The sequence below is a fragment of the Pristis pectinata genome, chromosome 27 (assembly GCF_009764475.1).
Source record: "Pristis pectinata isolate sPriPec2 chromosome 27, sPriPec2.1.pri, whole genome shotgun sequence".
Classification (NCBI taxonomy): domain Eukaryota; kingdom Metazoa; phylum Chordata; class Chondrichthyes; order Rhinopristiformes; family Pristidae; genus Pristis; species Pristis pectinata.
Genome location: NC_067431.1, coordinates 26,856,848 through 26,877,703, shown reverse-complemented (window position 1 = coordinate 26,877,703; position 20,856 = coordinate 26,856,848). Strand labels below are relative to the sequence as shown.

The window sequence follows — 20,856 nt, the reverse complement described above, 5'->3', positions numbered from 1 at the left end:
CAGGGTTGTGGATTCAAGCCCACTCCAGGACTAGAATACACAGCTAGCACTTCAATACAAGGCGGGGAGCCTGCTACACTGTCAGTGCGCCGTATACCAGTTAAGGTATAAAACTGAGGTGTTGCAGAGCTATGCTAATTGACAAACAGGATTTTTTCCAAGCATCTGGCCGGATGAGTTACTCATCTTCATACTCTGGGATCTATTTGTGCACTGTTACTAGTGAAGCACTCTGAATTGTTCTGAAGAACACCAAACTGAAAGAAAGGCTTGTATTTCTGCAACACCTCTCACTTCCTCAGGGTATCCCAAGGCAATTTAAACCCAGTGAGTGTCTTTTGTAAGTGTTGTCACTGTGTTAATAAAGGAAATGCAACATCCAATCTGTGTACAGCAAAGTCCCATGCACAGAATGGGAGAGTGATCATCTAACTTAGTGATGTTGATCAAGGACTGACATTGGCCTGAGCACCCAGAGAACTCCCTGTTCAAAATGTATAGAGGGATCTTTTCTGTCCACCTGAGGGAGCAGATGGGGCCTCGATTTAACTTGGAATTCAAAGGTCTGTAAAGTACCAGAACAGCAGCCAAATGATTCTGCTCACATTTCTGGAGTCGGCCTGTAATATAATTGCAAATCTTTCTGGTAACTTCCCCAGGAAGCTGGATTGGAACCTTTTCTGTGAAGTCTTGCATCCTATGAGCACTTCTCTGATTTAGAACTGCTAGCCTCCATCCAGGCCATAAGGAGAGTGCGATGTGTTGGTGGCCATCTTGAATTTTACCCCCTGGGTCTAGCGATATTTACAGACATTTGGGTGCAAGAGACTGCAAACGGGGAGCAAAATCCCAATGTTGTCTCTCCCATTGTGATGTCGATGCTTAGTCTGTCTCTGCTGGTGTCCAGAAAGAATGGTTAAGAGCCAATTGCTGCTGAAACTGCTTGGGTGGAATGCTTGGTTGTCTGTCCGTGCTTTCAACCAGCTTGACTGATTCTGGATCAGTGCGCAGATTAAATCATACAAAGATACTGCAAAAATAAGCAGAGGAACTCACAACTAACATTTTAGAGGTTCTCCTTCAATGTCCCTGTATACTGATGGAGAGATTGTTTCTCCAGGAGCAGTTAATACTGTGTACGGGACACACTGCAGCAACTCACCAAAATTCCTTTGTCAGCACCTTTCAAACCCACTACCTCTACCAAGGGCAGTAAAAGCATGGGGGACACCACCCCCTGGAAGTTGCCCTCCAAGTCATACACCGTCCTGACTTGGAAATATATCGCTGCTCCTTCACCGTCGCGGGGTCTCTCCCTTACAGCGTTGTGGGTACACCCACACCTCAACTACTGCAGCAGCTCCCCACCACCTTCTCAAGGGCAACTGGGGATGGGCAATTAAATGCTGGCTCACCCTGTGAAGCCCACATCCCTTGAATAAAAAGGAAAATATATGAACATCTCTGTTTATTGTAAGTTTTGATTTGTGCTGTCGGTTTGCAACTCTTCCACTGAGAAAAGTTATACAGTGATGGTCATAAAGTCACACAGCACGGAAACAGGTCCTTTGGCCCAACTGGTCCATGCCGACCAAGATGCCCATCTAAACTAGTCCCATTTGCCCATCTTTGGCCCATATCCCTCTAAACCTTTCCTATCCATGTAGTTGTCCAAGTGCCTTTTAAATGTTGTTCATGTACCTGCCTCAACCACTTCCTCTGGCAGCTCATTCCATATACTGACTATATGGTTGTATCTCATGCCTAGGAATTCCCCTGATTGATTCCCAAACAGCCCAACCTGAGCCAACTTGCCATCAGTCGCAGCTACCTGTGCCCTCGTCTGATGGGGAAAGTTCGTCTAAAACAAGGACACAGAAATTCATCATATTTTGTAATTTTTATTGAACACAAGTATCTGACATAATGCAAAGTCAAAAATCTTGGTTAGTAGTCAGTATTTACACCAGTGATAGTGGAAAGGTGGTGTAATCCTCACTCAATAAAAAGTTCTGCAACAGGAGAGAGGGCCCTAAATGCAGGGTATTCTGGTTAGGGGTGACAGTGGAGGCTGAAAGCTTTAGTCCCGTCTATGATCTACGCAGCCTTTGAGTTTACTATCGGAAAGGTGCAAGTCTATTTGTTAACTGCTCAAGGCACAAGGGCTGGGCCTCTCCTCTTTTCCACTTGATAGCTGGGGATTTTCTGCCCACTGATGTAACTGGGGAGGAAAGTCACAGGTGAGTGTGTGTGCGCAGGTGAAAAGCCTTGGCCAGTATACCTCCAACCTTAACGGGGATCCGGGGGGTGTCAGGGGCAATGCTCACTACTGGCTAACTGAAGCAAAGCAGTAAATGTGTTCTTTTTAAATGCACTTCTTATTTTACTAGAAGCAACACAGGAGAGAATTGTCTGCCTTGATAATTACACTTAGTTACTTGTTCACTGAAGATTTGTTTACTGATACAGTTAAGACAACAAACATTTATTCCTTTTACTACGGAGATCATTGCATGCTTGCAATTATCTGTGTAAACTTGGTCCCGTGATAATGCCAGCACAAATATTACAGCAAGTGACAGTTTAGATGTCGCTAGATAACTATATTGGGGGGGGGGGGGGGGGGGGGGGGGGGGGAGGGCTTGATTTAAGGCAGCATTGGAATAAAAATGGCATTTCTTTTTGCTGTGTTGCTGGAGTAGTAAATAAGTCCAAAAATAACGTGCTGCAGCCTCGTCATATCCGTACATAGGCCAAGCCTAGATGATCAAATGCCTGGTTTAGAAGGTGCCCCCAATGTCATCCCTAAAGTTGAATATATGCAAACACTAGAAGCAAATGACAAGACCAGTATTTCACAGTTTGAACTTACAAATTAGCAATGCGATCATTACTGTACTGAGACTGCACACAAAATAAAAGTACATGAAAGATTAATACCCCATTGGATTGTGCTAATGGGGACTGCTCCCAGTCTAACCATTTTTAAACATTACAGGCAATAAAAGTTATAACACATGGAATTCATGCCCAAACAGATTTGCCTCACCTTATTTCTGTTTAAATTTACCCACCCAGTGACGGCATTATCCCACACAATCTTCAGAACTACCTGCTACACCTTTCACAACCAAGCTATGTTGTTTCTTTGAAATACTAATGACAAAAACACACTATAATATTCACGCATTCACAGTGCACAAGCTTGCAGTTTAAGAAGTTGAAACATTGCTTCCGAAACAGAAATGAGCTACATAATGCTTTTCACAGCTGCAAGAATGTTTTGCAGCAGAAACAAGCAAGAACAATTAACATAAATGTTTATCAGACTTTAATGGAGTAAACTGGTCTTAATATGATGTGAAATCAGATGGCATAATTCAGGACTTTAATTCTGATAGCAGATCAGGTAAGCAATGTGTATTCTAACAAAAGAGTATCGAGGGAAGGTAACGTCAACACTTCCATTCAATAAAAATATCATGAAAAAAGCAAGCTAAGCTATCGTCATTTTGAACAGGCTTTGGAAAAAACAATTACAAAGCCTGTTACATTTACACACAATTAGAACAGGTCAAGGTTAAACAATTATGGTTTGCAGTCTTAAACCAATAAACACTGAAAATAAAAGTTGGCAAAAATTAATATTCCTTTCATAAAATCGAATACTGCAAATTGAAATATACTTCACATATGCAAATTTACAAACCTTCTGTTTAGTCAAAAGCTAACTCAGGATCAAAACTTGCAAATAAAAAAAATATAAACATAGGTTAAGATAGCAATGCTTTGTGCACATAATGTACTTGTATGAACAGTGAAGCAATCACATTTCTAGCCTTACAACAGTAATTTATAAAGCTGTGTTTTAATCGGTATTCTTAACTTTGAAAAAAAAGAGGATAAAAATCAGTTGTGGCTGTTTCTACAGGTATGTACCGAAAACTTGGTTTAACTTTAGACTCTATAACACAGGAATAAACTGAAGGTGTTTCTCAGTGTTTTTTTAACTGAAGAACTCACACGTTATCTACAAATCACAACCCTTACTAAGCGCAGTGAAAAATGGTAACTACAATTAAAGTACCCAGGTAATTTTCTTTACCAATTTTAGTCGTATGGTCAACCCTTTAATGAAAGAATTTTACAAAAAGCAAGTGTGCCACAATTGATCCTCTTCTGAGCTGAAATCTACAAACAGGAAAACATGTTCAGAAATAATAAAAGAGACACTGAGGGGGAAGTGGTTTCTGGTATGTTTTGATCATGCTTTGCTTTCATTCTCATTTGTTTGTGTGGCTTCATTAGGAACCATCTTTACTTCTGTCCCATCTTGTTTAGGCTTCTCCTCTAAGGGGACCTTCCTGTCAAGCAGAAAGTGATGAAGAACATGAATAACCAAAAAATGGCAAAAGAAAGCACCCAGCACCGGGTGGAAGTGTCGGAAAGTACATTGCGATGTATACCCGATTGGGATGATTCCACCATCTGTACATTACATTAACTATAGGTTCAGATGGCAAAATCACCAGAAGTGTACAAACATTTTCTTGTCTCCAATTAGTGACTCCTCTCCTGCTTAGCTGTAAACTATTAATAAGTGGAACCAGGAAGGTATCACCACAACTCACTACATTCTGCAGACCTTCGAAGTTCCCTTGTAACTGAACAAGGTTGATCCCCTAATTAGGGAAGAATTAAGTTACATTTTCAAGATAATCACTTCGCATGCATTTATGCTAAACTGTTTCACCAGATATATAAAGCTGTTTCTGAAGAACATGGCATCAGAGCACTGTATCCCAAAAGATTAACTCAAGCATTGAGCATGCTTAAAATATGAAAGCAGCGCAAAAAAATTGATCTACAGAAGGAATCATGGTTATGGAAACTGCACATTTGGCACTTAGTAAAACAGATAGAGCAACTGCCAGTTAGTGCAATCAAAGTGCTGGGCTGTTTTATCAGCTTCACGACAACTCAGCTAGAGGGGAACTCTCACTTCCTTGAGAACACGCATCACCAGGCTCAAGGACAGCTTCTCTCTCACTGTTATCAGACTCTTATATGCTAAAGATGAACTCCTGATCTCTCAATCTACCTCGGCATAGCCCTTGCACCTTAGTTGTCTACCTGCACTGCACTCTCTCTGTAACACTATATCCTGCATTCTGTTTTTACTTTTTGTACTACCTCGATACACTTATGTATGGAATGATCTGTTTGGGTCACACACAAGCAAAAGCTTTTCACTGTGTCTCAGAGCACGTGACAATGATATATCGATTATTACCTGGCAATCACTAAATATTAGGAAACAAACTTACTTCCAAGTTGAAAATAATCCCCGCTGAACCAGCTAAACTTCTCCAATTCATTTTGATTTTCCTCAGACTGTATCACTTCAAATCTGAAGAGTATTTGTGAGACAATAACAGGGGTCCACTCCTGTTTGCGTCAGTGATATCTGTGGGTCACATACCGAACTATTCTGGAGGAGCTCTGCAGTGTTCACACAGAGGAAGCTGATGCACATTGCACAGCCTCACCTCCATGAAGGGAGAGCTCATGGCACCAGCCTTATAGCAAGTGGCTGAGGAACAGGAACACAAGTGAGAGCAGCGGACGTCCCAGACCGCTGCTTTGTCCGAGAGATGCGAGAAGAATTTCTCTTACTACGAACCGTAACCTAAATTCCAACCACCAACAATCCCACAACTCATTTTCCCTGTCTCTGACCTAAAATCAAATTGAGCATAAAATAAACATTTCTAAATGAAATCTTGCATCACTAGATTCAGAGGCTTGTGACCCTTGTGCTTTCTGTTAGTGATCATCTTCCACGTGACTCTGATCATCTCAATGCTGCCGTGCAGAATTTCTGGAGCACGGCTATGGCAAGTCCTGCCTCTCAGTGGATGAGGTGACAAGTGGGGTTGGAGGACAAACTCCAGCAGTTCTGGGCCCCGAGGTCCCACCCACATCGCTGCACTGTGCGGCCTGTGCTACAGGCGTCTCCGCTGGCTGACGACTGGATGGGCACTGGTAGAGAGGCAGGGGTGGGAGAAAGGGGAGCGGTCACGTACAGAGAGGACAGCAGGCTTATGCTCTACAAGCTGCTGCCAGTCTCCAGGACAGCACTGAGTAAATCCGGCAAGCCGGTGGAAGGCAGACTGCTGGAGCGCCATACAGTTCAAGTCCATTAGAACACCTCAGAACATCATGACCCACACCCATGGTGCCAGCAGTCTGATCTTCCGCTTCCGTTCGCAGATCCTGGGTGGCGTCCGCTTGTGCTGCAGTAGAAGCTGCGACATTGACCCTCTGACCCTGCCCATGGCCACGAGCGTGCAGTAAATGCACTGGTGCTGGATGGGCCCCCAAGTTCTGCACAACATTGCACCAAGGCGCAACTAGATTCCTCCGTGCGCCTTGACATTCCATGCAGGCTCCCTGGTGGGATCCCTGGCTCCCTTTGTCAGCCTGATGCCTCGTCAAAGTCATCATCTTGAGTTCTCCGCAGCAGAACCTGTGTGACTTCACCCAGTGTGCTCTCCTTCACCCAAGTCTCTGGTGTCGGGGTACTTGCACAGAACCCCATCTTCGAGCTGCACTTCAAACTCGGTTTCGGAATCCGAGCTTGTGATTATGAGTGAGGAGTGTTGGAGTGGTAGATCTGTCTTCATCAACACTGTCCTCCACCGCCAGGTTGCCTTTCCCAGGGTTAGCTGAGAGCAGGAAGCAGGGAAGGGCAGGTCTCTGATGTGGGAAGAGGTAGGGCAGAAGGTAGGGGTGCACGTCCCAAAGACTAGAGCGTGGGACAAGAGGGGATCTGATGGATGGAAGAAGATTAAATGCAAGGATGCCATCATCTTCACCACTGGCCTGGGTTTCAGTAATGGCCACTGCGATAATGGCCAGCACTGTCTGTGGAGCTAAGAAATGTAAACAGTCGTCTTCCCTCTTCTGCAGCCTCCAGTTCTGTAGCAGAGTGTCACCAATGCTGTGGAACGTGTGGAGACGACGTACATTCACGTTTGATTATCTAACAATGTGGAAAAGTTACGAAGCCTGTGAACTCTGCACCTGCCTGGAGAATGTGATGGAGTGGTGCAGTGTGCTAATGTTTGGCCTGTGTGACGGATGCAGTTACTGAGTACTAACAATGCAGCGCATTGAGCAGCACCTGACGCTGGTGGTGCAGTCGGGAGGCCTGAATATGCTGGAACCTGCAGCGACACAGAAGGCACTGGAGGAACTCAGCAGAATGGACAGCCCAGATGAAGGGTCTCCACCCGAAACGTCGACTGTCCATCCCCCTCCACAGATGCTGCCTGACACACTGTGTTCCTCCAGCGCCTTTGGTGTTGGTGCAGGCAATGGGTCCTGGCGTCTGAAGTTGCGCTCACTGATCTTAACTACTCACGCGAGGTCACTGAATTTCTTGTGGCACAGTACCTTGGCCTTCAGAGCTTAAACCTAGAGATCCATGTCAGCAGGACTCATTTCTTTGGGCACCTACATCTGGAGGTCTTCTGGCTACCTGCAGATGAGGGCATCTTTCTTCTCACTTCCTCTGTCGAGGCGCTTCGTGCAATGGCAGTGAACTTCGGAGCCCACTCACGTCGTGCTGTTTCATTCTTCTGGGCAGAATTCCTTTGACGGCAACTGCGGCTAACAATCGCAACAGACACAACGCTCCTAACTTTGAGGCACAGATGAGCTTTAACTGGAGCTAAACCTCCTCGACACTGGGCGCTGAGGGCTGCAGTTGGAACCTTGAAGCGAGGAGGGGCTGCTGCTGGCAATGAAACTAACTAGTGGGCCAACGCAGATCAGCAACTACAAAGTAACTAGTAACTACAAAGTAATTAACTACTAAGCGGAACAATAAGTGAATTCTCAGCACTGAAACTGCTGCTACAAACCAGAGAATTAATGAAAAGGTTTAGAATTACTGCATCATATTGTATGTCAATGCTTACTGAACCTCAGGGCCCCTATTTGTGCTCACTTTTCAGGATTAATTTACTGCAAGGTCCCTACACACAGGAGATGAGATTCTGAAGGACACAAGATCATTGCAGTAACTGGCCAGAAGCAAATGGAAAACAGCATGAACTTGACTTTTAAAAAAAACAGAAACTCCCCTAAAGCAGAAATCTCTGTACAAAACACATGCACAATGAATAAGGAACTCATGCATGAAACTTGGTCATTTTTCAGACAAAAAGATGGTAGCACCCGAGGAGATGGTCACTTGAAACATGTTTATCTACAAGTTTACAAAAGCGTTTATGCTCAAAATCTCATGGCATTGAATCAGAACTTTCAAAATCGCCCACAGCTGGAACCAATGGAAGAACAGGGAAGATATCTGGCTTTGGCCCTTGAATCCATTCATGGACATGAGAATCATCTGCCAGTTGTAGCAACCGTCACACATTCATTCCTGCAACTGCAACAGAGCTGCTGTACAACCAGCCAGTGATTGTCTCGCACTGACCAATGATGAATTTATCCTCACAAACCTGCAATGAGGCTGATCACATTAACTTCCACTGGATCTGTTAATAGCCTGACGGATTCCAAAGGCCCAAGGAGCAGGCAGTCTGAAATTATTTTGAAATGCTGATTTTTTAATTAAACAATAAAACAGCTAGCTCAGCTGAGTCGCAGTAGAGAGGAATATTTACTGGTTATGAAGTGGAAGAAAGTATAAATCAAACTGACGTGGAAGCTGCAGCTCCTGACGTTAATAATTAGCTTTGATACTGGATTGCGTCGTGTGTCTCCGGATGGCGATGTCTCCAACAAATTGGTACAGTGTGTTGGAAGGGTGTAAACTCCCCAACCTTGGCACTGGGATTACCGAATAGAGCAGTTAAGGTGGAAAACCTCCCTGAATGAATCTTCCGGCTCATTCTTCATACTTAGTAGTGACCCCGGGACAATTGTGAAACTGCTCTTCAGCCAGAGTCATAAGGTTGTGAGTTCAAGTCCTACTCCAGAGACTTGAGAACACAACCTAACTAAACATTTCCAGGTCTACAATGATGGTGCCATCTTTCAATTAAGCACTGTTCTCAGTGGATGTAAAATACCCTGTGGCAATATTCGAAAGGAAGTGGGGAGGTGTCTGACAATCCCTCTGCCAGAATTATAGTATTTATCAATATTACTAAAATTAATGATATCATTATTATTTGTGGGAACTCAACTTCCTGGACTTTCTACATACCAGCTTGTTATTTTAGGTTCTGGAATTTAATATACTTGTCCAAAGGATAAGACAACACTTTCAATAGGTTCAAGTACTAAACTGGGGCAAGGCAAACTTTGACTGTATGAGACAGGAGCTTGCAAAGGTTAATTGGAGTAGGTTGCTCGCGGGCAAAGGGACCACAGGTAAGTGGGTGCTTTTAAAGGTGAGATACTGGAAGCTCAAGGTCTGCACGTTCTTGTTGGAGTGAAGGGCAGGTTGATGACGAGGGTTATTGAGGCGCAGGCCAGGAAGGAGGAGGCATGGATCAGGTACAGGCAGCTGGGATCAAGTGAAATCCCAGGAGGAGTGTATGAGATGCAGGAGTGTACTCAAGAAGGAAATCAGGAGGGCAGAAAGGGACACGAGAGAGCTTTGGCAGAGAAAATTAAGGAAAAGCCAAAGAGATTTTACTTATATTAAGGGAAAAAGAGTAACTAGAGAGAGAATAGGGCACCTCAAAGACTAAAGGGGGCATAAAGATTTAATAGGAACTCGAGGGGTAACTTTTTTACACAAAGGGTGAGATCTTTGTGGAATGAGCTGCCAGAAGAAGTGGTTGAGGCAGCTACAATAAGAACTTTTAATAGACAATTGGACAGGTTTCAAAGGTTATGGGCCAAATGCTGGCAAATGGGCCTAGCTTGGATGGGGCATCTTGGTCAGCATGGACCAGTTGGGCCGAAGGGCCTGTTTCCGTGCTGTATGACTCTATAACACTCTCCTGTCTAATGTTCCAGCTCTGTCTCCAGATTCTCTGACCCTTACTCCTGTGAGTAACCAAGTCTTACTGCAGTAAGTAAATTTGATTTTAATCTTTAAAGGGCTCAATGTTATCAATATGCATCTAACATGTTGCATTCCTTGACAAGGGGCTAAATTGAGAGAAAGACCAGTTGAAATATTTTCAGAGAAATAGCTGTGCTTGGGAAGAATGTGTTAATTTAACTCAGTTTTAATTTATACATAAAAGTTTTTTCTACCGTTGCAAAGGATAAGTGTTTTGGAAGGCAGTTTCATTACAGAAAAGATATTTGCTGGTCTTCCTCAAAGAAAAGCCAGAGTTCATTTTATTTTCATCAGGCTGACCAATCAACTGCAAGATTGTGTCAAAGACTAACTAAAATATTTGTTGACTTAAATTAGCACATTGCTTCTCCCTGTGCAATTAAAGATAATTTAAATTGCATATAATGGTGCAATTCAACTGGAGAGAACTTCATGCTGAACAAAAAGGAAACTAAATGCAATTAAGTTGTTGTGTAATTGGAATGATCCTTGCAAATTTTGGTTACATGTTTTCAGTTAAGGAAACTATCACATTGGGATCAGACAATTAGCCCCATCTGTCATAACTCAGCATCAAAGAATGTGGGATTTTCTCTTTGCACGTTAAAGCAGGATGCAATCTCAACAATCTGTTAGGAAAGGATCCATTTAACGCTGTTATTTCTTGTAAAGTTAGTGACCAGGTTTTATGCAGGAGTAGAAAGGACATGAAAGCACAAGTGCACCACAACAAAGACAGTGACATGCAAGTAGCATTAGTGTGAAAAATGCCCATACTCTTCCTTCTCTGGAGCAGATGGTAAAGCGGTGTCTGCAGTGGAAGGAGCTAGGTCAGTAGCCTTCCCAGCAGCCATAGTGGGAAGAGAAGAATTGCCAAGAGCTGCAAAAACATCCTCTGCAAGATCAATGTCTGAGGTCTTGAAGGTCCCTCCATCATTTGGAAAGTCCTCGCCCTTGGAGGGTTTTTTGCTGCTCTCTGTAGCAGCCTCCTTCTTCACACTGGTGGAGTTACTTGTTGGTTCTACCGGGCTCTTCACTGGGCTGGGCTTTGGAGCTTCTGTTTCGGGGCTCTTGGCAGCTGTTGGAACTTCTGGCTTGGGTTGTAGCTGCACTGTTGTAGCTGGGGGACTGGATGGGTTTTCAGGACTGGGAACTGGGCCAGAGGGTTTGCTGCTGTTGGCAGGAGCTATCGTGGTCTCCTCTCCTGTTCCAGCAGCAGGCACGGGGGCAGAGGCCTGGTTGGAATTGGCGTTTAAGGCCGGAGTGCCGGAGGCCGAGGCAGAAGGAGGTGCAGAGACAGAGACCGGAGCGTCACTGAGATCGACAAGGGGAGCGACCTTGGGAGCCGCCTCAGCCTGAGGCAAGGAGGGCGAGGTGGGTGATGCCACAGCTGCTTTGGGGGTGTGTGGTGCAGCAGCTGCCGGCTCAGGAGTGGTCGAGGCTGGGAGAGCAGCACTGGAGGTGAGTGTAGTCGTTTCACTTGTTGGACTGTTTTGAGCTGTGGCAAACGTTTCAGTGATAGTGTCAGAGTTAGTGGTTACTGTGGTGACAGAAGGCAACATGTCCTCGACAGTAGCCTGGGTGTCAGCTGCATGCCTGTGAGGACAACAGGAGTATAAATGGATAGAACAGACCATATAGCAATAGTGACAGAAAGAAACAAACGCACACAAACAGACTCTATCAGGCTGCCACATACAACATTAAATAAGCTCCACATTGTAGGTGTGAAAACAGATTGCCTTACAATAACACCACAAACGGTTAAACATTTTACAAAAAACTGGAAGGGACTTCAATTTCAATAATCCTGATCACCAAAGCCACAATGGAAAGTGGTTGCATAATTCCTCTTTCTCAAATTAATTTAATTCAAAGCAAAATCCATTGCAAGATTCTTTAGTTAGTGTCAAGTTACAAATACTATCAGATTAAAGTTTTGAAATATGTGTACAGACATCATGATCATTACATGTTAGTAAAGTTCACTCTCTCACTGATATTCATGCATTTGTAGCCAATCATTAATCGATGCAGGCCAAAGGCTTATTAATGAACTTAATTTCAAGTTAATACTTCATGGCCCATTAAATAAAAATCAAGCCAAATTTTAATATTTTGTTTTAGTTTTGAGCTGTTTACAAATTATGATTTCCTGAAATTCATAGCCAACATCAACTCATAGCTCTGGTCTTCAAGTTTCCTCATTTTGACTTGATCCTTCTGAAACGTTCAATGACATTACATGAAGGTAACTGGGTTGGGAGATGTTATCAAGGAAACAGAAGCCAAATTAGGTGGTACACCACAGAGTAACTCACTGAATTTATAGATGTCATACAGCAAGCAGGGGTTATTAACCAACCATAGAACCACAGACATCAAGCCAAACAAAAACAGTTTGGATATAAAGTACAGAGCTGGTACATTCTCAAACACATTGCCACTTACTCAGGCTCTGTCAAAGGGGTGGTTTCATTTGGCTCCGTTTGGTTTCCACCATCGTGATTTGGCGTTCGTTCTTCCTCAGTCCGCACCTCTACAATAGGCTCCTTCGACTCATCTTTCCTGAGAAGGAATGCAAGGCAGCAGTTTGCACATCAGAGAAGAGGCACAGGTTTTTTTTTATTAACTGTTGGTCACAAACTAGTTCAAAGTTACAAATATTCTAGATGTTCTATCAACCAGATGGAGCACATTAAAGTATCAATTACAGATTACAGTGTAGGTAGAACAAGAAACTCCAGAGGCTTCCAACTGTACAGATTCTTGTTATCAAATGGGATGGAGGATCTCCATAAACATTCTGTGATTGATGAGCTAAATGGACCCAAATCTCCTGAAACTAATTGAAAGAAAAAATGTTGGTGCAAGTGCAAGAAATGAAAATATCAACACTGCAAGCGATGGTTTGTGCCAACTCACCTGTCACATCCTAAATCTCCAGGCCAGAGAGCATCGTGAAGGTCAGAATTAAAAATGCTGTAATAATTTACTCAAATTTCTAGTTCAAGTTTATCGTCATAGGTCTGCAACATAAATGCCATGACAAATAGCTTTTTGCAGCATCAGCGCAGTCTGATAAAAGTTTCCAAAATGCTTAATCAGACTATGGTATAACTTGTGTAGGAGAGATGTTGTGGTGTATTTCTAAGTCTGCATTTGAGCTGTGAAGAAAATTCAAGAACTCCAGGCTGTTTTTGATCGAATGGTATGGCCTCTTGTTAAACTGTCCAGTACTCAGTCTGGTTACAACACTGTACACTAGAGCTCCAGTCTCCCAACTCACACTCACTCACTGATCTAGTTTGTTTACCCACATACATTTACCCAAATTTCACCAAATAGGCAATATGGTCAACCATTGTGTTTAGGAGGCTGTTAGACACACAAATATGCAGGGAATAGAGTACAGGCAGAAGAGATTTAATTTGGCATTGTGTTCAGTGCAGACATTGTGGGCTGAAGGGCCTGTTCCTGTGCCGTGCTGTTCTATGAATGCTTGAAACCGATTCAGCTGATGCTGGATACCCGAGCCCTGCTTCTATCAACACAATCATTACACTGCAGAGAAATTCCAGACGTAAGCTACTTACGAGAAAGCAGCTTTTCCCTCTTCGATGTCCTTGCCCTTTGACCCGGGCCCAGGCTGCCCGCAGAAGTTAACAGCAATGCACATCAGTAGACCGCACTTGTTGATGAAGTAACAGGTAACATCCACGGCCACCAGCAAGAGGAGGAAAACGACAATCAAAATCCCGACAATCGCACCGGTGCCCAAGCCTGAATCACTGGATGGGTCAGCTTCTGAAACGAATGGAGTCAATTACTCACAGTGATCTCTTAATTCTAAATCTCCACTTATAAGAAACTACAGAAGGTAATTTGAATGTAACCTGCTCAGACACATCTATGATGAAGGTTCCATTTATTTAAACCTGCAGTGTCCTTTTAAATGACCACAATCCTCTCCTGTAGAACCTTTCCTACTTCTTGAGATGCCACACACAAACAAACAAGGGCCAACAAGAAAACCTTCATTCTACAATAGCTGCTGAGATAAACGAGGGTTTACTGACAATTAGGAGGGAGTTAGGGGATGTTGGGAGAGGGAGAACACACATCCTAAATTGCTGAAACCTTGTCTTTGATTCTTGGTATAACCCAATTAAACAAATATAAAGAAAGCATCTGCTATCTGTAATATCTACAATGTTATCACCCCTTTTAAAACTCTGTCCAAGTTCACTTTTAAAGCTTTGCTGGATTACCTTTGGCTTGCAAATGGATTCGTCAAAGTGGTAAAGAAAGTCATGTTTTGTAGGACAGTGAAACTGCAGCTAAATATCACATTCAGGTGTAAATATGGGAGTGTTAATATGCTTCATTATGACATTTGCACAACTTGTTCCAAACAACAAAGCAGAGAAATGATGTGATCTTTGAAGAAAAGCAATTAGTATTTAATACAGATATACAAATAACAGACTTCTCTCATCACTTGGGCTGCTTTCTCATTGAAAGCTGAGTGAAGGTAAAGATTACGCACTCCACCAGTCCCTCCTCCTCATTTGAGCAGTTGCAAGCGATGTCCAGATGAACTATCCAAGTAATGATGATTCTGCCTACTGTTACTTTGACAGAGCAACCACAGCTGGAGAAAGCAGCTTCTCTTTCCACAGATGCTGCCTGACCTGCTGAGCTTTTCCAACATCTTCTGTTTTTGATGGAGCAGTTGCTGGCTTCAAAGGCTGCTGTTGCCTCTTTAGGACAAGAACTGTCTGATCTTGCACCAGGGATTTTCCATCCAGATTGACTGGCAACACAAAGTGATCCATTCTTGCATACTACCTGCCTCCAACACCTTAACTAATTCCCTCAGTCCAAGCTAACACTCCAATGTAGCATCAGTGAAGGAGTGCTGCTGTGTCAGAGGAGCCAGCTTTGGGTGAAATATTAAAGTGAGGCACTAACAGCCCTGTTAGGTAGCCCATGCCACAATGTTTGAGGAAGGCCAGAGTAGTCAGTGTTGTTACTGTGACCATTATTTAGCCACTAATCAATATCACAATGAAACAGACTTCCTGACCATTATCACCTTGCTGTTTGTAGGGCCAAAGCTCAGCACAAACTGGCTGCTGCATTTCCTATGTTACAGGAAAGAATAAACTCCTAGTGAAGGAAACTTTATTAAGTGTAAAGACTTCGGGAAGTGTGAACGCTTTCACACATTGGGAATTCTGGAGCCAGTAAAAAGCACTACAGAAATAAGAATCTTTCTGACATTTTATGAAGGCACCTTAATTTCTGTTCACTCTTGTTTCAGTTAATTCTCAGACTTTTCAAATACCTTCTGGAAGACCATCCAGACATCTCTTGGCAAGCCCTTACCCACAACATTGACTCTTTCATCAGCTCACACTACTTCTCTTGACATTATATGGCAATACCATTGCCAATTCACCACCGTCAACATTCTGGTGGTTGGGGGGGGGGGGGGGGGGGGGGAAGAGGGGGAAATCACCAATCACCAAAATCTCAATGGGACCAGTTAAATATTGAGCTGTGGACTCTCTCATTCTGCTCCAATTTTCAATCACAATTGTAATACTGACCATAGTCATATCTCCAGAGGATAAAGCATTGTTTGACCTCCAATTCCACAGCTTCACTCGTGCTCAAGGCTCTCGGTCTAATATTTTTTTTAATCTCAGTGGACAACTCATTTGACAAAAAGAGAACAATGAACTCTCCCATGCTTCCTTACAGGATTTCCCGATTGATTTCCATTCCCCTATTTTTCTGCACCTTAAAGCTGATTTATCTCCAATGTTTTGCACTTCCAATGAAAAGTCACTGACCTGGAACATTAGCCCTGTTTCTCTCTCCACAGATCCTGCCTGCCTGCTGAGTATTTCCAGAGTTTTGCTTTTGCTCTCTCACGCCGATGTGAACAAACACTCCCATTGCCCGCTTTATCTTTATGGAGGCTCAGGAAACCCTTCAGCTCTTGTACAGTTTTCAATTATTGCCTACACACAAAGCTCTTGTGTCCCATATAAACACACCCAGACCTCCACATCCCTATTCCATCAGAATGTGTTCTGATCTCTACTGCAATCCCATTTTTTTTTGTGGAAGTAACCAATCATTATAACCGGTTAACTCTCTCATACATTGAGCAAACCACTTGAATGGTAAGAATAATGTGTTGCTCGTTAATTCAGCTGAGAATGCTTGAAATGGAACTGAAGTAGTAGCACAACAACTACATAATGATGAGCGATCTGTTGAAAGGTTCATGGCAGTTGGTGAATTTAACCAGTTCATTAAACTGGAATGAAAAGCTAATCTCAGTAATGGAGATGATGAAACCACTGGCTAGCTCGCTAATATTCTTCAGGAAACAAAAGCTGCAGGGCAGTTCTAAGTTATAAGTGACAACTATACCAGTGACTCATCCCATGGATGAATAAAGATGAAACAAAATGTATCTGATGTAAGTGTGGTATGAGTTTGCATTGGAGGTCAAGCTCCAGACATTGCAGAGTGGGCACAACTGAATGCAAGGGGCAGTTTCAATGTTTCGAAGAGAGAAGATTGTAAAGTACACCTTTCCTTTTCCAATGTACTCCCAAGTACATGACAAAACCCACTCCCAGCTCTCTGTATTGAACTTTGACACATTGAATCCCAATATATTTTAGGTCAGTTGTAAAATTTCAATGTATTAGGTGATTTCTGCAGCTTCTCGTCCAGTTCAGCTTGTGAATTTCCAGTTCTCGCCTCCTTCCACTGTCGCACACTTTTCCTCGTCTCTTGTGTTTCCAAATCTGCCCTAACTTAGCCACAGACCAAAACTCACTAGCAGCAACTTACAATACTAGCAAAGGCTGCTGAATGACTTAAAAAAACTTAACAGATTCAACAAGCTGACAACTGAATGAACCCCATGTATTGTCTAACGTCCAGGCTCCTGATTAAATAAGCAAAATAACTGCTGACTTTCAGAATTTTTATTGGTGGGGTTCCTGTACAAAAACTGAAACGCAGAAGCCACGTAGATAACATAATAATGTAGCAAAGCGAGTTGTACATTAAGCCGTCTGATTGAAATTGCAGCTATACCCACACTGTGTGAGGCAATTCTGGTGGTGAATTTGTACAGTTTTGAAAGGGAAATGAAATCTAATGTTATCTCCCCAGAGGCCACTGCAGCATATTTAAATGCGTTCCAATTGTATCTTCCAGCATTCTGAAATGTATTATGATTCAACATTTGGATTAAAATTAAGCAACGGTTTGATGCGGGTGAAGATGTAGACTTTCAATTAGACCAAGAATTTAGATTTGCAAGGAAATTCTGAACCACATAATTTTGATCCTCCGATAAATTAAAGTGATCAGTGGGGAGGCTGTCTGCGCCAGACTCAATACTTCCAGAGCCTGTATGCTCCATTACCTCCTCCAAACGCACCATTAGGCAGCATGGACATGGCAATTTGATGTTTTTTTCCCCACTCCAGCAACTCTAAGGGAGACCAGGCGACCATACAGAGCATTAACACAGGAAATCACATACCCTTGTTTGTTCTGACCCATTACCCATCTCTTGGTGCTCTTCTTATTAACTCTGAGAATGACTATTTCCTTTCTGTGAAATGAAACATCAAGAAGGCAGAACTAATTGGTTCAATCTAAAGCCAAGGCTTCCTCCAACGCTAAAACTGCTACTTTTAAATTGCCTTTAAATGCAATGCAACTCAAATATAATGTTTAAATTGGACCAACTAATATTCACCAACAACATTGTATTTCATTAGGAAGTGCTAAATCTACTGATTAAATTGCTCAAATGCAATAGTTATGAACTATGAATGACTGTTAGACACTGAAGGTGATTATCTTAAATTTGGCTGAATGTCAATAATCGGGCATATGCTAAGTTGGGAGTCTCCAGAGAAACCTTGTGTGGGTTTCACTGGTGGATTTCAATCTTGCATTGGATTCCCAGTATTGCAGGCAAATGCGAGCTCACCCAGTCTTCAGGCTTTCTCTCCAGTGGGTTACTGCAGTATCAACATCTTGTTTCATTTTCTGCACGGACTCAAGTTGCCCCACTTGTGTTCTGATTTGCCTCAAAGTCAACCTTAACAATCCTTGAACAATACCAACTTCATTAACATACTTGAGTGCTGGTGCTAAAGTACTGAAAAGTATAAAATGGTGACCTTCTACCAATCCTGTTCTGTTCACTCATGGCTTGTTTCACTAGCCGATGAACATAAAGGGTTGCCTGACCCCTGAGCTTGCAAAATTGATGTCAAATCTCCTGCAGTTGACCCATATCAACTCGTTTTGATTAACAATGTAATGTTTGTGTTTTAAATTCTGATTCAGCAACCTCAAACACTCTGAAGTACTTTACAGCCATGGAGTACTTATGAAGTGTAGTCACTTTTGCAGTGTTGAAAATACAGCTGGCAATCTGCGCACAACAAACTCTCTAAACAGCAATGCGGTAATGATTGGATAATAGAGCCCTCCAGCACTGAACAAGACCAATTTGGTCCACTGATGCTGTGTTGACTCTGTAATATTAATACCTAGATATTGGATGAGAGAAAATCTATTTGTCCCCAATTTTATGCGTTAATGTCACATAACATGTAACTTGGGTCTTGTTTTGTAGTATTTGCATGCATATTATGATGAAATCTCACCCATTGGAAAATTGTACCAGGCACTAATGCTATTTCCCTGTCATATTTTGTGCATATAATGAAATTATCAACATGCAAAGCACTTTTGTTTAATGGAACATGGATCAAAAGTCACGATTCAGGAACTGTATTAATAGTCCACAGTTCAACAGGTACATCACAAAGTAATGAAAGCTGTATGATTTAAATGGGCAATGCTTTTATGTTTAATTAAGTAGTCATCATTTCAAATGAGTTTTACTTCAATAGAAATATCAGGCATAATATGGAGTGAGCATCTTTGCTCCCAGTTCACTCCAGACCCAAGTGGATTGACCATAGCACTTGGACCCTTTATATCACTATAATTGAACTGCAGCTTAGATGGCATGTTGTTTGAACCTTCCCCTCCCTCCATCCAATTTCTTGCTCTGCTCTTTGTAAAAAGTTGGGTTTAACCTGCCAAATGACGCGAATTACACTTGCACCTTCTCACACCATTGGTGCCACGATTTTACAGTGCTTTTGCCGACCTCATGTTCTGCTTTAATGTCAATGTTAAACACTCATTTAACACATCAACATTTGTGCAATCCAACCTCCGGGCACAATTGCTGCCCAGATGTTCAGCAAGTTTCCTGCATTTTCTATTCTTGTTGAAGTTTCAGATAGTCAATTCCAGTCCCACCAACGGAACTTCGACATTTTATTGGCACACGGAGCAGAAGAAATTAGGATGATTAAAACATTCTTTAGCTCCTGCATTCTCACATTCAGACTTGATGAAATACTGCCTGTCAAAACTCTGACAACTGCCAAAACATGATCGGTGCACCTCTAAAAACATTATCATTTCATATCGAGGATTAATATGTAACTTGTTCTGCTCAGTCTGGATGTCTCTCATAGCACTTCAGTGCTTGATGTTAAATGGTTAAATCTGCACCATAATCTGGCTGCGCTCACAACTGAATCTTACCCTGGTTTGGAGAGAAATTGCACTATCTTGGAGGGCAGTTAATTAACAGACCCAACTGTGGGAATGATACATTGTTTATACAATTTCAGTGGAAGTATTTAGTGCAATAAAACTTTAGCTCCAACCATGAAGCTGTGGTGCAGGACCCATGTTTTGTGTTGTGTCCGCTCCAGATCGCTTTCTGATAATAAAGCAACAGTGAGCAATAAGTAAAGTTCTATCTGCCTACTATACAACTTGTGTACAGTGGGACACATCAACTCTAATGTTCTACCACTTAGATGAGGTGATGCTCAGTGGTACAAGGTGTCAACGTGCTTTGAACAGTCACAATCGGGGCACCGATCACATTTGACTGGATCTCCCACTGACCTGTTACCAGTCTTCAGAGCTCACTGATCAAGGGTGGTGCAGGGGACTATCTGCTGCTGGGAAGCAGGCTCCCAGCCAACTTAGAGCAGGGTAGGGGCTTTCCAATAGAAAGTGACAGGTCTCACCTTGCAATGACAATCTCAGCTTGAAGCCTTTGAAGCTGTTTCGTTCACATGGTACCAGTCTCCAGTGAAGAAACTGTCTGTCTATTCCATTCTAACTATTTACTCGATTAAAAACCTTTCACCAATATTTCCTGTGAATCATATTTATGAGGATTGTGGTTAGGATCTTACAAAACAGATTTCTCTCCTGTTTGATGAAACAAATGGATCTCTACTTTGTTTTGTCAACTTGAAGTGATGAGACTGTTCTCCAGCAGTACGCCCATCACCACAGAACTTTGGACTAAAATTCCTTCCGGACAGTGATGTAGCCCCTTTTAACAGAATTATAAACTTAACAGCACAAGTGGAGCCCAACACACTGATGCAATCACAAAGAAGGCATGCCAGCGGCTCTATGTCGTTAGGGGTTTGAGGAGATTTGGTATGCCATCAAAGACTCTTGCAAATATTTACAGGTGTACAGTGGAGAGCATTCTGACTGGTTGCATCACTGCCTGGTACGGAGGCTCCAACGTGCAGGATTGAAAGAGGCTGCAGAGGGTTGTAGACTCAGCCAGCTCCATCACGGGCACAACCCTCCCCACCATCGAGGACATCTTCAAGAGGCGGTGCCTCAAGAAGGCG

The 20,856-nt window shown here is 42.8% G+C and overlaps 1 protein-coding gene across 7 annotated transcripts in view; it reads right to left on the bottom strand.

Annotated features, from left to right (window-relative positions):
- Positions 1-1,885: 1,885 nt before the first annotated feature.
- The window catches only part of LOC127583556 (neural cell adhesion molecule 1-like), a 435,935-nt gene continuing 416,964 nt past the window's right edge, over positions 1,886-20,856 (bottom strand). For 2 of the 7 annotated variants that reach the window (XM_052039651.1, XM_052039653.1), the window contains 4 exons: positions 13,648-13,858; positions 12,503-12,619; positions 10,829-11,647; positions 1,886-4,364 (listed from right to left, as the gene is read on the bottom strand). In XM_052039651.1, the coding sequence (XP_051895611.1) occupies positions 4,265-4,364; positions 10,829-11,647; positions 12,503-12,619; positions 13,648-13,858 (1,247 nt within the window). In that variant the 3' untranslated portion in view covers positions 1,886-4,264. The remainder of the gene's footprint in view (positions 4,365-10,828; positions 11,648-12,502; positions 12,620-13,647; positions 13,859-20,856) is intronic. The other 5 variants (XM_052039652.1, XM_052039657.1, XM_052039655.1 and 2 more) reach the window with 3 other exon arrangements.